The sequence below is a fragment of the Poromitra crassiceps genome (assembly GCF_964638095.1).
Source record: "Poromitra crassiceps genome assembly, chromosome: 5".
Classification (NCBI taxonomy): domain Eukaryota; kingdom Metazoa; phylum Chordata; class Actinopteri; order Beryciformes; family Melamphaidae; genus Poromitra; species Poromitra crassiceps.
The window spans coordinates 28,652,420-28,667,419 of record NC_139642.1 but is presented as its reverse complement, the minus strand read 5'-3'; the positions used below and the strand labels follow the sequence as shown (position 1 = coordinate 28,667,419).

The 15,000-nt window shown below is 45.2% G+C and overlaps 1 protein-coding gene across 1 annotated transcript in view; it reads left to right on the top strand.

The window, feature by feature from the left end:
* rsrc1 (arginine/serine-rich coiled-coil 1) overlaps positions 1-15,000 on the top strand; it is a 170,236-nt gene that overhangs the window by 82,374 nt on the left and 72,862 nt on the right. Inside the window, exon 6 of the mRNA XM_083637902.1 lies at positions 1,684-1,735. Coding sequence (XP_083494028.1) covers positions 1,684-1,735 — 52 coding nt within the window. The remainder of the gene's footprint in view (positions 1-1,683; positions 1,736-15,000) is intronic.

Sequence of the window (15,000 nt, the reverse complement as noted above, 5' to 3'; positions counted from 1 at the left end):
TCATGTTTCAGGCAGCAGGGTGGGCTAGTGAGGGGCTGGATTCAAGCATCTGCCCCGCTTTAACACATTGACTGCCAGCCGTTTTTTTTTGCTGTAGGTAGCTTTTGCCAAGCCGTTTTTTTGAGGATTCTGGCTCATTTTACAAGAGCCGAGGATTCTTTTCTGCTTGGAGTTTGTCAACACAAAGTTCACAAAAGTACTAATAGAATGTGTGCTTTCTCTGTCTAAAAGAGTTAGTTTGTAGAGTTAGTAGTTATGTAGATATTAGCCGTTGAGTACAGCATGGTTTTAGCGTCTGAGACAGGAAGCTGAGATAATCGCAGTTTTGTGAAATTCAATCAAACAGACAGAACAGTCACTTTAACCATTTATTTTTAGCATCAGTGAGAGATCAGACATCCAAACAATATAGTTCTGAACACCCTCTCCTTCAACTCCTCCCTCCGTGGGCGTGTCTAGTGGCTTTCAGCCTGCGTTTGTCACAAGTGAGTGCTCTGCTGCTGGGAGTTTGAGCAGCGTCCCTCCCTGGCAGCGAGTTTGAGCAGCCTGCCTCCCTGGCAGCGAGTGTGGATAGGTCTCACTCGTCTCTTGGGTTTGAGAGCCCCGATGAAGCCCCGTGCGACTCTAGGCTTTATGCTGCCCACACAGTCCATTTCTGGAACCCCCCACCGCAGCAGCGCAAAAGCGTCCCCGCCTACAGTATGAGAATGAGGCTCGTTCGTTTCTGACTGTAAAATCGCCAAGCCATTTCCTTGATTTCCTTCCTTGGAGGAAGCAGCCGCGGGAGGCGGCTGCTTTTGGTTGACTTTATCTCTGTCGGGAGAGGACCGTCGCCACCTAGCTGGTCGGTAAAATAGATTATACACATTCAATACTTCCAATATCTCCATAGGAGACGCGGGGGGCATTGATCCACGTAGCACCGTCAAAAAAAATATATATTTTTTTTTTGACGACTCAACTCGTCGTTGGCAGTGAACAGCTGGATTGTGTTTGACGACTCAACTCGTTGTTGGCAATTAACGTGTTAAGTGTCCGACTCCTAGGGCAAAACACTGCATCCCTACCAGCTCCAAGGATGCTGCTCTGTAGCTGTAGCTGACCTCAAGAGGGTGAAAGCAGAATGAGAATTTACCTACAACAATCAATACATTATTATTAGCATTAGTATTAAGTATTAGTATTAGTATTATTGTTTTGTTATTTTATATATATTATTATTGTTTGTTATTACTTTTGTTTTTCTCCCCAATTGTACTTGGCCAATTCCCCCTGCTGTCCCTGTCATTGCTCCACCCCCTCTGCCAATCTGGGGAGAGTTGTAGACTAGCACATGCTTCCTCTGATACATGTGCAGTCACCAGCTTCTTCTTTTGACCTGACAGTGAGGAGTTTCACCGGCAGGACGTAGCACGTGGGAGGATCATGCTATTCTCCCCCAAACAGGTGCCACCAAACCAACCAGAGGAGGCAATAGTGCAGCGACCAGTAAGACACATACCCTTAATCCGGTTTTCCACGCGCCAATTGTGCCTGTATGGACGCCCGACCAAGCCTGAGTTAACGTGGGGGATCAAACCGGCAACCCTCGTGTTGGTAGACTGCTGCACTACCTGGACGCCCTTCACATTAATATTTTTTATTATCTAATCTCTTTCTCTCTCTCTCTCTCTCTCTCTCTAGACTCCAGCAGAACAGGCCAAGGCTCGGATGCATCTGGTCCTTCAGGCTGCAGGTAGGTGGCTGATCTCTCTCTCTCTCTCGTTCTCTCCCTCTCTCTCTCTCACCCACACACACACCGACTCACGGCACCACAGACACACACACACACACACACACACACACACACACACACACAAAGACACACTCTTTCTCTCTCTCGCTCTCTCTGCTCTCCTCTTGGAGTGCTTCTGGTCCAATATTCAGTGCAGCTTAATTTCAAACACGCCTTCCAGTACATAAGTCATAGATGTCACCATGCACGCGGTGTATATATTCCAGTGTGTATTCGAGGGGTAGAGTTGGGAGCCAGATGTGACAGGCAGAGATTGACTGTGGAGAGAGATGTCTTCATGTTTACAGTCACACACACACACACACACACACACACACACACACACACACACACACACACACACACACACACACGCACGCACGGCCTAGCACTTCAGAACAGGGTTCTAATTTCACCACAGGAAATATATGAAAGAGGGTGGCAGCTATACATCATCTCTAAAGCAGCACACAGCCACACACTTACCTCAGAGAGGCCTGTACTGGAGGCCCAAGCAGGCACCACACTGTAAACCTCTCCTGACTTTCACTTTCACATTAGGTGGCTTTCCATCCACCTGTTTCTATGCACATTTTCTATTTGCACATGGAAAAAAACTTGAGTGGAAACACCAGAAAACTTGGGGGAAAAAAATCAAAATATCGCAAAAACGTTTTCATGCTTGGGGGAGGTGGAAACGTATCGATAAAAGGTAAATGTGACTACCGTAATGCAGTGCAAACAGAAGAAGCGAATTGCGTTGTCTCTCCGGTTACCTCTCGTTTAACGAAACCCCATGCCCAATTTCCCCCCTGCTGCTCCGGTCGCTGCTCCACCCTCTGCCGATCTGGTGAGAGCCGTAGACTAGCACCATGCTTCCTCTGACACATGCGCAGTTGCCTCCCGCTTCTTTTCACCTGATATTTGGAGCTTCACCAGAACGTAGCACGTTGGGAGGATCACGCTATTCCCACCAGTTCTCTTCCCCCCAAACAGGCGCCCCAACCGACCAGAGGAGGCACTAGTGCAGTGACCAGGACAAATACCCTCAATCTGGCTTCCCACCCGCAGACACTAGCCAATCGTGCCTGTATCGACGCCCGACGAAGCCGAAGGTAACACGAGGACGCGAACCTGCGACCCTCGTGTTGGTAGGCAGGGAATCTACCGCTACACTACCCGGACGCCCACTGTGCAGTTTCATGTTGCCTTGCTTACTGCCAAAAGTGACACCCCGAATGTAAAAGGCTTGTTATGAATAGGCAGGCTAGGATGCACTCCACATGTCGCCATCACTAAATACACTTGTAAGCTAAGCAATGCATTTAAGCACAATTAGAAGCTTTAGCCCACCTGCCGCTGTGTGTTTTAAGGGAAGAAAACCGGACATTTGATTCACTTGCAGTAACTGCTCCGTGGATTATGCATTATGTATGCTGAATTGAAGAGTGGCGCCTGGTAATCCATTTCATTGGTGTAGCATTGTGGATAATGGAAACACTTTTAATAGATGTTGTTCATACAGCTCGGCCCCTGCCAGCAAGACAACGGCACGTATCAGGTTTGAATCAGCAGGCACACAGCACAACTGACTGTGCACCAACGCCTAGTAATATCTGCATAACAGTAGTGGATGGAAACGCGCGTCATTTGGCATTTTCTTTTGCCGACGTTCTGGAAATTCGGTTCAAATTTGCGATACACTTGGATGGAAGCCAATTGTCTCGTCCACGTCCAGTGTGTGAAGCTCACCATAATGTCGGTTGACTTTCATGTGTTTTTTTAGACAATGTGAATTCCATTTTAACGTCAGTTGAGTTGGTCCATTATGTTTTCTAACAGACATCAGACAACCCCCCCCCCCCCCCCCCCCCCCTCACCTCCACCTCTAGGCTAATGTGGTCCTAATGGCGGCGAGGCATCATAAAAGCGTAGTGGCTTTGGTGCAGACACAGGCCCAGGGCCTAATGCAGAGGAGCTGTCTCTGCTTTCTGTCTCTCTATAGAGGCGTCCAACAGAACAGCTTTATGGTCCAGTCACAGAGAGGCTGGGCTGGCCTGTGTCACCACCATCACATGACTCATATTGACCTGCAGTCAGTCACATGCACATGGCTTTCACATCCTGACCAAACACTTGACTCTTGTTTTTCTGTCTCTCTGTCGCTGTCGTTTTCTTTACCGTGTTTCCTCCGTTTTACAACTGTACTCTTGTCTTCGCACTGTGGACGTTCATGTATGTGTGTATGTACTGTATACAGTATGTGTGTGTGTGTGTGTGTGTGTGTGTGTGTGTGTGTGTGTGTGTGTGTGTGTCGGGGGGGGGGGGGGGTTAACTGTGAATTATTGTGACTATTATTTGGAACATCTGTTGTCTCCAATCCTCTGACCCTGTGGCCATTTAATGGCTGGCTAATTGATGGCAAGGCCTTCACATGCCAGGTGAAGACAACACAGTCCAATCTACAACCTCTCACATCACTTTCTATTTGTTCTCTCCGTTTTCTCCTGTTTCCTGCTTTCCCTCTACTCCCCATTCTCTCTCTCCTCTCTCCTCTCCTCTCTCTCTCCTCTCGTCTTGTCTCTCTCTCTTTCTCTCCTCATACTCTCCTCTCTCTCCTCTCCTCTCTCTCTCCTCTCGTCTTGTCTCTCTCTCCTCAGACTCTCCTCTCTCTCCTCTCCTCTCGTCTCTCCTCATCTCTCTCTCTCTCTCCTCTTCCTCTCATCTTGTCTCTCTCCCTCTCTCTCTCATCTCTCCCTCTCTCCTCACACTCTCTCCTCTCAGCTCGTCTCTCTTCTCTCTCTCCTCACACCCTCGTCTCTCTCTCTCCTCCTCTCATCTCGTCTCTCCTCTCTCTCTCTCTCTCCTCACACTCGTCTCTCTCTCTCTCCCTCTCTCCCTCTCTCTCCTCCTCTCATCTCGTCTCTCCTCTCTCTCTCTCTCCTCACACTCTCTCCTCCTCTCAGCTCATCTCTCCTCTCTCTCTCCTCACACCCTCGTCTCTCTCTCCCTCTCTCTCTCCTCCTCTCATCTCGTCTCTCCTCTCTCTCCTCACACTCTCGTCTCTCTCTCTCTCTCCTCTCCCTCTCCCTCTCCCCTCCCTGTCTTTGTTGCGGAGTTGTTAGTGGGAGATATGGATGTAGAGAGGGAGGGATGGAGAAGGAGCAGCAGATGTTGGGAGGTTGTGTGAATGTTAATGTCCTGACGTAGCCGTGTGGAGCTTAAGCCGGCGCCGCCTCCTCCTCCTTGCCTCCATTCCTCTGTGAGCGCCCGCCAGGCTTTCTCTCCCGGGGTCTCCTGACATCCTTAAAGCCCGCGGCTCCTCTCCTCCTCCTCTCCTCCTCCCTCGCTGCCTTTGTCCGTCTATGGACTCTCTCTAGTCAGTAGAGAGCAGATCATCCCATGGCTAAAGCGGCTCAGGCCTTTGTGTTGGGGGGCTCTGTAGACCTGTAATGAGCCCCCTTGGCTGGCCCGCTGGCCTGCTTAGCGCTCACTGGGGGCTTGGAGTGTGTGTGCGTGTGTGCACGTGTGTGTGTGTGTGTGTGTGTGTGTGTGTGTGTGTGTGTGTGTGTGTGTGTGTGAGGGGTGGTATGGGGAGGGGAGGGGGGCAACACTGGCCCCCAATGAAAGAGTTGGATGGATATGTTTATGGGTCACTTCCTGCTTGGCCTACATATCGAACACACACACACACACACACACACACACACACACACACACACACACACACACACACACACACACACACACACACACACACTGCACCCCCATATTTCCAAGATAAGCTAATTTAATCAATACTAAAATGAATTGTCTTGTGTAGATAACAGCAACATTTTTTTTTTTTTTTAGTTCAATAAATGCATGATGTTCCCAAAGTAAAATAGTAATCATATTAAATAATTGTGATCTCAACATTGAGCAAAAATAATTGTGATGATCATTTTGACCATAATTGTGCAGCCCGCCTACCATGGCTGCATTTAATACTAGGTGACATCAATAAGGAATATTATAGCTTTCAGCTGGATTCACCTGGTCACCTGGTCATGGAGCACATACACACTCACATGCACATACACACTCACATGCACATATACACTCACATGCACATACACACTCACATGCACATACACACTCACATGCACATACACACTCACATGCACATATACACTCACATGCACATACACACTCACATGCACATACACACTCACATGCACATACACGTATAGACGGTTTTCACGGAATGGTCAGTCCTGCACTTGAATGTTTTTTTTCTTTTATGTCCATAGCAAACACTGCAACAGGAAGTGAGTGGGAGTTCAATTTAGAATGTTTTTGTTGTCAAGTTAAAACCGTCTATAGACTATGGATGGTTATAAGCATAACATTCCTCTCACTTTCACAAACCAAGCACTCACACACACACGCATGGACCACAAGTATGACACACTTGCACATGCATTGGGTTCTTTTCCTTTCAGCTTCTTGCTTGGTGGTTCTTGGTTCTTTTCAGAGCGGTGTCCGTTTCTAATCAAACGGGCTTTGCGCTGTGCGAGGCAGCGGGCCTCTCCTGATCCACACATCAATAGGGAGTGTTTGCAGAACACCCACTAAGGACCCGAGGGTTCAAGGGTCATCAAAACCTCCGTCCTCTCCCTATTTGAACCTTTGACAGCAGCAAAACAAACAGTCCTTAAGATCTCATCAGAGGCTTGAACTTGGCAAGGGCCCACTGCTCTGAATTAACTTCCTCTATTGGCCTGTCTAGGTTTAACACCTGTCTTCAGTCGGTGGGGGAGACTTTTTCTAAATTAGTTTGGATTGCTTACTCATGTTATTTTAACAGTGTTTAACAACTCATTAGTTAACGCTGCACACACACTTCATCAAAAACATATCAATGTTGACTGCTGCAGTTTCCATGACGCAGGGAGTCTCTGAAACAGCTTCCAAAACAAGGTTTCCTGGTGCTGCACAGATTCCCTGGCCTACAACTCAAGGAGCATATTGGAGTCATGTTTTCACTATTAAACATTACCGTCTCATTTGGTCTCCCAAACAATTTTTTTAAACAGTTTTGAGTTTGGTAAATAGACGTGGCAATTCATCTTACAATTGTAATATTCAGCAAAAATAATGACAAATTATGTCAATCTGTGGCAGTTATTGTGTTATAGAAAAATAGGCCATAATCTAATTTGCTATGAGTTTAATAATATAATATCAGCTGCCTCAGCAAAATGTAGGCCACAATAATGTATTTTCATCAAAGCGTGATGAAATAATTTTTAATCCAATGCTAATCCTGTGTATAACAGAGGTGCAAAATTCTGATTTGTCTGTCCAGCCAATTTGTCTTTCAGTAGTTTCTATGTCATGGCATGAAAAAAGCCAAGCATTTCCTGTGGTTACAAAGATACATTTTGATGGCAAAATACTCTTTAAATACTTTTTAATGCTTTAATAGCAAACTTAATTACTTTCACATGTATTAAAGATAACACTTTATCACAATTTACAGCGGCCAGCAATATTTGTGTAAATGATTAAGCCAGCCAATACGGACAAATATTAGCGGAGATATACTGTATCTGTTTGGCATCATTTTTTGACTCTACCTTTCCTGTAGGTTTCTGATTGTGCATGTTGGTTCATCAGCACAACTCTAAAGCCCAGTTTAGACCAAAGATTCACCACGAGATGAGTTGAAACGTGCATCTACTTGCAACTCTGATGTTGATGTTGTTCCCTGCAATGTTCTAAAGCGGTTTAGTCTCGTTGTGAACCATTGGTGTAAACTGGGATAAAGTGTGTTTGTGTGTGTGTCCTCAGTGCTCTCTGACTGAGCGACGGAGGTGGCACAGAGAGGGGCGTGGCCTGGCCGGCTTAGCAGTATCATGCGATAGGACTAATTCTTCCACAGTAAATACGGGGTATTAGGGTTCTCTGTCGCAGCAGGGGTCCTGAAGAACACCCCCATACATACTACACACACACACACCCACCTCGCACCACCACCACCACCACCACTCTTTCCCAGATCTCTCCCCTGATTCCCCCCTTCTCCCTGGTGCTTCCAGTTCCCGCTCTCCCCCCCCGGCCCCACCCCCTTAGGCCCTGACAGATGTGTGGTGAACAGACCACATACATGGAGGGTGTCACCTTACCCCCTCTGGAACTAAAGGGCTAATGCGCCACGTTTAGGAGGCTGCCGCCCTTTGTTCTGCCGGGGTAAGAGGTGACGCGGACGGGGAGACTGAGACCAAGGCCTGGTTCTTTACATGGCCCCCTTTATTTCCCTGGCTTCTTTGCAGATTCCCTTTCTCTGCCATGTTTTCCTTCTTTCTCTCTCCCCCCCCCCCCCCCCCCCCCGCATTCTTATTTTATTTTATTTTATTACCATCATTGTCAACATATTTAGTAATCATCGGCGGAGCCTGTACTGGATTTCTTAGTCAGTGCATTATAATCTATATTGGCCTTGTTGACTGCAATCGCCCATCTGCAAACAAAGATGCCGTTCACCGATTGCAGTTGCCGATATCAGTCGGGTCACATAATGATAATTTGTTGTTTGTTTCATCATTACATGACAGTATGATTGAATTTGTGCTCATTCAAAGATAGTGTGATGAAGGGCTCAAAAGACTTTAAAACAGGTCAGTTACGATTTGTTTATATCGGTATCGGCTATCGTCCAAATTGTTATTTTAAACATCGGTGTTGGTATCGGCCCAGAATTTTGCAATCGGTGCATCCCTAGCCGTGGGTTCGAATCTCCACCCTGGTTCTCTCTGTGTGGTGTTTGCATGTTCTCTCCCCGTGTTTGCGTGGGTTTCCTCCGGGTACTCCGGTTTCCTCCCACAATCAATGATGTGCACCGTGTCTGTAAGCTATGTTGTGTGTATACTGTATATATACTGTATGTAGTGACTGTGATGATGCTATGTCAAGCCCTTTGAAACGTGCTTGTGTGATAAGGGGCTATAAACAACTAAACAAACAGAACTAATGATTTAGAAAAGTCATCCTCACAAGGCGAGGATTCGTGCCGTGCCGTGCTGTTGATCATGTTTCCCACATTATTCCTCCCCAGCATATCACAGTCGCTCAGAGCATCGCAGCAGTGTTTTGTGTGACACCACAGAGATGATTGTCTTGAACGCTGGCCAGACGTAACCTCCCTCTCAAAGGTGATTTTCTCTGTGCAACACAGGGGAAACCCTGAGTAATAACCCTAACTATCAGTTCTCTTGACTAATGTGTTATCGTGACAACAGCAGCAGCATGCCGCTCGCCTGTGAGCACTTTGAACTGAAGAGCACGTATTGATGTAATGAGGAGAGGCGGCTTTCTCTCATGCTCAACATTCGGACCCAGAAGATGTTTCAGCTTTCAGACGGTGAAAGACTACAATTGTTTTTGGATGTTAGTTGCCGAGGTTCATGGAATCCCATTCCTTTTCATTTGTCATTGTTTTGTCTTGCAAAAACACAGTAATCTACCGGTAGATAAACCTTTTTTCTTTTTCCGTGTGGACTTTTTACTGGACTCTGTGCTGTTGTTTGTTTGCTGACATTCATTGACTGCATTCGCTAGCTAAAGTAACGTTAGCCTGTGTTAGCCTTCTTCTTCTTCATTGGCGTATTTACTGGCTAAACTAAGTGCAGAGAGGCAGGCTCGTGAACGTGCACAACGTCACATCTGCCAGATTTTCCGGGAACTCTCTACCCGTGAGGTGCAGATTGAAGGCTGTATAACATTGGAATGGCTGAACGCAGAGAGACGCGGCTGGGCAAATTTTTAAGTTACGTTAGAGGAGCATTCACTCATTGGTAATAAAAAACACTTTGTGCACATTTATTTCTTCCCAAATCTTATGGAATGAACCTTTAATAGTGAGTAAAACAGCCTGGTCCATAGAGAAGACATTTGCTCAAGTTTGCCCTGCAGTTGTTTTTACAAACAAGTTAGCAAATCAGCCAAGTTGCTCTTAAGGTTAGCTGTGTCATCATCATTTTAGTTTGATGCTCATCTTGATTTCATTTTGAATCGGCTGTAAATTCAGTATGAAATTTACAAGCATCGAGCCAGAATTTTAACAACATTTTGTTGTTGCTTGCACCATGTTCAGCAAATAAACGAAACAATTGCACAACAGCGACAAAAGAAATCCCCCTTTGCGCCTGTGCTGGAATGCTTCTCCTGTTGTCCTTGGGGAGGATAATGGCAGGGGGATGTCCTGTAATTTAGTCTCTGTAACCATTGATCAGCTGGATTTATGTGCCATTACCTCACTGTTCCAGTCAACAGTCGTAATTATGCCTTGAGAGAGAAAGAGGGAGGGAGAGAGAGGGAGAGAGAGAGAGAGAGCACTGAGCCTCCAGTTACACAGGGCACAAATACCTGAATAAGCTTTTCTCAAACAGCCCCTGCCACTCACTTAACGAGTAATACCCTAGATTGACACTGGGGGCAGATTGACTGATCTCCAGATGAGAGGGGTGGATGGATGGATGGATGGAAGGCAGGAAGGGTTTGTAGAGTTCAGTTGGAGAGCCATACCTGCTAGCAGGAGCCCTGTGCTTCCAGCTGCTGCTCTGACCCACTCAGCAGACAGCTGCTCATACTGCACAAAGCATCCCGGATGAAGAACGCTGCACCTACAAGGCACCTTTTATTTATTTCAATAAGTAACTAGCTTTCCAGTTCAAAGGTGTCTGTCAACGGCGAGGCGGGCTGACTGACTTACTGGCTGCACAGATCAGAGGTTTATGTACAATTGATTTTTGGTTTGTTTTATGGGTATAATAAACACGGGCTCCGCTACACCCTGTCTTTCTCTGTGCTATAGTAAGCTGCTGAATGACCCCCCCCCCTCCCCCCCACCGTCATTGCAAGACCTATTGTTGAAGGATGCATTGCAGAGACAATTCCTCCAATTTGAATATTGTTTTTTTTAATATTAAGGGGCTGAAATGAATTATTATTATATTCAATGCATGATGTACGGTACTGTAGTATATGTTGCTGCTAGGTCTCCATCTGCATCATATTTTTATGTTAGTGACAAGGCGAACCGTATAGACAAACGGTCTTTCAGCTTCCCTGAAACTGAAAATGTGAATGATATGTTGAAGATCTTAATTTGAAAATGTGAATATGTTGAATGAGATCTTAATTTGAAAATGTGAATATGTTAAATTACATCTTAATTTGAAAATGTGAATGATATGTTGAATGAGATCTTAATTTGAAAATGTGAATATGTTAAATTACATCTTAATTTGAAAATGTGAATGATATGTTGGATGAGATCTTAATTTGAAAATGTGAATGATATGTTGAAGGAGATCTTAATTTGAAAATGTGAATGATATGTTGAATGAGATCTTAATTTGAAAATGTGAATGATATGTTGAAGATCTTAATTTGAAAATGTGAATGATATGTTGAAGGAGATCTTAATTTGAAAATGTGAATGATATGTTGAAGGAGATCTTAATTTGAAAATGTGAATGATATGTTGAATGAGATCTTAATTTGAAAATGTGAATGATATGTTGAAGATCTTAATTTGAAAATGTGAATGATATGTTGAAGGAGATCTTAATTTGAAAATGTGAATGATATGTTGAAGGAGATCTTAATTTGAAAATGTGAATGATATGTTGAAGGAGATCTTAATTTGAAAATGTGAATGATATGTTGAAGGAGATCTTGGGTGTAAAATTCAGAGTCAAATTAGTCGTCAACTCTTGTTGGCCTTGCTTCTGGGAACATTGTACACTGACTCTACTCAGGCACTTAGGTGTGTGTGTGTGTGTGTGTGTGTCTGTGTGTGTGTCTGCGTGTGTGTGTGTGTGTCTGTGCGTGTCTGTGTGAGAGAGAGAGAGATGGGGAAAGCTTTGTTTCTCTTCTGTTGGCAGATTTCAAACAGCATCTGGTGAGCTCTTGAAAAAGACGTTATGAGTATGTTCAAATCCAAACTGAATCATTTCTGCACCCTCCTTCCTCCCTCCCTCCCTTTTCTCTCCTCCTTGTTGTCAGTCTTTGGCCACATGGTGATATCTCTCTCTCCCTCCTCCTTCCCTCCCTGCCTCTCTCTCTCTCTCTCTCTCTCTCTCTCTCTCTCCCTCTCTCCCTCTCCTCTCACCATGTACGCATTTCCATAACAGAAAAAGAATATTTTTTAATTTGCTGCTTTCCATAATTTTGCAACATATGGTATAAACGATTTTGATGCAAATGTATGTGCTAATTATTTGCAGACGAGCCTTAAACAGGCCAGCCATTGAAGTGGAATGAAAGCAAATTTGCAATCACCTTAAATTTTGCTAACCATTTACTGTTAAGTAAACTTTGCTAAGTAATTTAATTACCTTGGACCGCTGGCAGGCGCTCTGGGCTTTTTGGGAGGGGGTGGAGAGAGGGAGGCTGAATGCAGAGAGAGAGAGAGAGAGAGAGGCAGAAAGAAAGGATGTTGTAGGCTGCTAAACAGAGGAGAGGAGTATTATTGAATACTCACCATGTGGAAGATATTGCCGGACAGGTTTTGAAGTGTATGCTGTATGTGGCACCTCCTGAGTAGGACATCATCTGGTTTTGCGACAGGCCCTTTTCTGTGTCTGTGTGCGCGCGTGCGTGCGTGCATGCGTGTGTGTGCGTGCGTGCGTGTGTGTGTGTGCATGTGTTAGCTGCACAGGAGTTTAATGGATGGAGCTGTCCCATTGGCCCTTGGAGTGGACAAAAACGGATAGCAGGAAAGCACAGAGCGACGTGTGGGGGTGCACACGCGCGCAATGTCATTTCTAATCATTTCTCTTCTCTGATCATAGCTGCAGAATTATGGTTAAAATTCTAAGATCATTTCCTTAATGGTGTGATTGTAATGATCAATCATGATTATTGGTCTGAGTGAATTTGGGAACACTGTGCAGGGTTCCTGCTCCTGTTCTGGATGTGTGTAGCAGGGAGCAGCCTTGGCCTTCATACACTTGTCATCCTGGGTTCTTATGATGATTCTTGAGGTGATTGAATTGATTGGTTGTATTAGGTGCACCAACAAGTCTATGGCAAAGCTTACTGATTTCTAACTGAAATATGTTCTAATGACAGATGATGTGTCTTTTGTTGACGAGAACGATTTTGTGGACAAATGTGCCTCTGTCAGCAGTGAGTTTATCCATTTTTACCTGATGTTTGTACAGATGAAATGCCAGTTTGTCATTCAGTTTTGCTACTTGAGGCTCAAGTGCCGGGTTACTCATTCCTCCTCCTAGCTCCACTGTTTGTGCTGTAGCCGTGCATGATCGAGCCACTTGGAACGGCAGGAACTAGAGTCACATGCGATGTAGGTGTGCAACTGGCGATTATTTTCATTATGGATTAATCTGTCGATTATTTTATCGACTAATCGATTAGTTGTTCGGTCTATAAAATGTTGGAAAATGGTGATCCCCCCCCCCCCCCCCCCCCCAAAGCCCAAAATGACATCCTCAAATGTCAATCAGTCAACAGTCCACAAGCCAAACATCATCCCTTTGCTGTCATAGAAGACAGAACAAGGGCAAATTCAGCTCAGGACCACGTGCGTATATACAGAATGCACCACAATGACAGATTATCAAAAAAGAAGAAGACACATTATCAAACTGTCACAGTAATCAAGAGAAGTGAAGCAAAACAAAATCTGACACTGTTTCACGCCATCTCAGTCTTCAAGGCTAACATGTGCCCCTGCATCTCATGCCATAGGACCTTCAGCAATGGCTTAACAAAGGCAGATTTAGAGCAACTGAGGAAGGCTACAATTCAATTGATGCCATCATCACTGATGACATCCTATCCATTATCCGTTCCTGACTGAATGAATGAAAAAATGAATGAATGAATGCCTTGACTTCTCTTGACCACGTTGCGCACCTGGTAAAAAGAAAGAGTTTTAGTACTTCTTAAAAATCAGCTTGAACGATTAATTGATTAGAATTTGTTTTTTTTGGGGGGGATTCATTTTCTGTCGATCGCTTAACCGACTAATCGTTGCGGCTCTAATGCGATGCACATGCGCTATGCCTCCGACACTTGTGATTGGCTGCGGGCCTTGTGGCGCTCAATGCGGATAGCGGAGGAATGCTTGCTTTTGATAATGCAGTGGCCGTTCTAAATGAAACTAAATCAAATTAAAGGTTTACATAGTGTTGAATTCTGGCTGTGTTATTAACACAGTGTGTTGGATGTTATTATGGCCAGCAGTCCGAGGTACTGTATGGAGAAAAAGGCAGGCACCCCGTGCAGTTGTGCCACCTCCCCGTCGGGGAGCACCAGGCTACAAACACGGCGGGTTAGCTTGCTTGATGCTGCTGCTTTTTGATGCTTTACATGATCAAGAAAAATATCGGACTTTGCTCTTAACTTTTTCCCCATCCTCGTCAGCTTCAGTGGTGCGTGTGTGGGTGCATGCATGTGTGCATATGTTTTCGCGTGTGTGTCTAGGTAAATAGCGAGCGTACAGTAAATAGGTAAATAGCAGCCTGTATAACAAGCTCACCCACCGATGTCAATTAGAAATGTAACGTTAAAGAAGTTTGCGTGTATGAGGCTGTCTTCTCTTTTGCTATCATATATATATAACGAACTGTCATTTCAAAGGAGAAAATATTTCTCCCAAATGCCCTTCTCTCTCTCTCTCTCTCTCTCTCTCTCTCTCTCTCTCATCAGTCCGCCCTCCTCTAGTAGTAAAGTTGAAACCGCTTCTCCCCTCCTTTCACACCAGCTCGGCTCCACAGACACACACACACACACACACGCAGGCTGGGGAGGAATTGAAGTAATAAAAACCCCTTTGTTTTAGTTTGTATTGGACCATTCATCATCACTTTATTTAATACCAGGCTGTAATTGTGCCATCCCCTAGCATCGCTAATGGCTGTGTTCGCCTGTGTTTGCTTTGTTGATGGAAATGAATGAAATTAGGATAAACAACCGCCGAGTCGCGTGTAATCAAGCCCTGATTAATGGAGCCTGCGTTTCAGCGCCGTTTCTCATTCCACAACACCTGATATCCTTCCCATAAACAAATTGTGTTTGTCTAAATGAAGAAATTAAATGACGCATTTGATGAGTTTATGATTGACCCGGTCCGGCTCGTGGCTCATTACTCTCTGTCTGTTGGGGCCAAGAGGTATGTGACTAATGCTCTGTCAGGGGTCCCGCACCAGGAT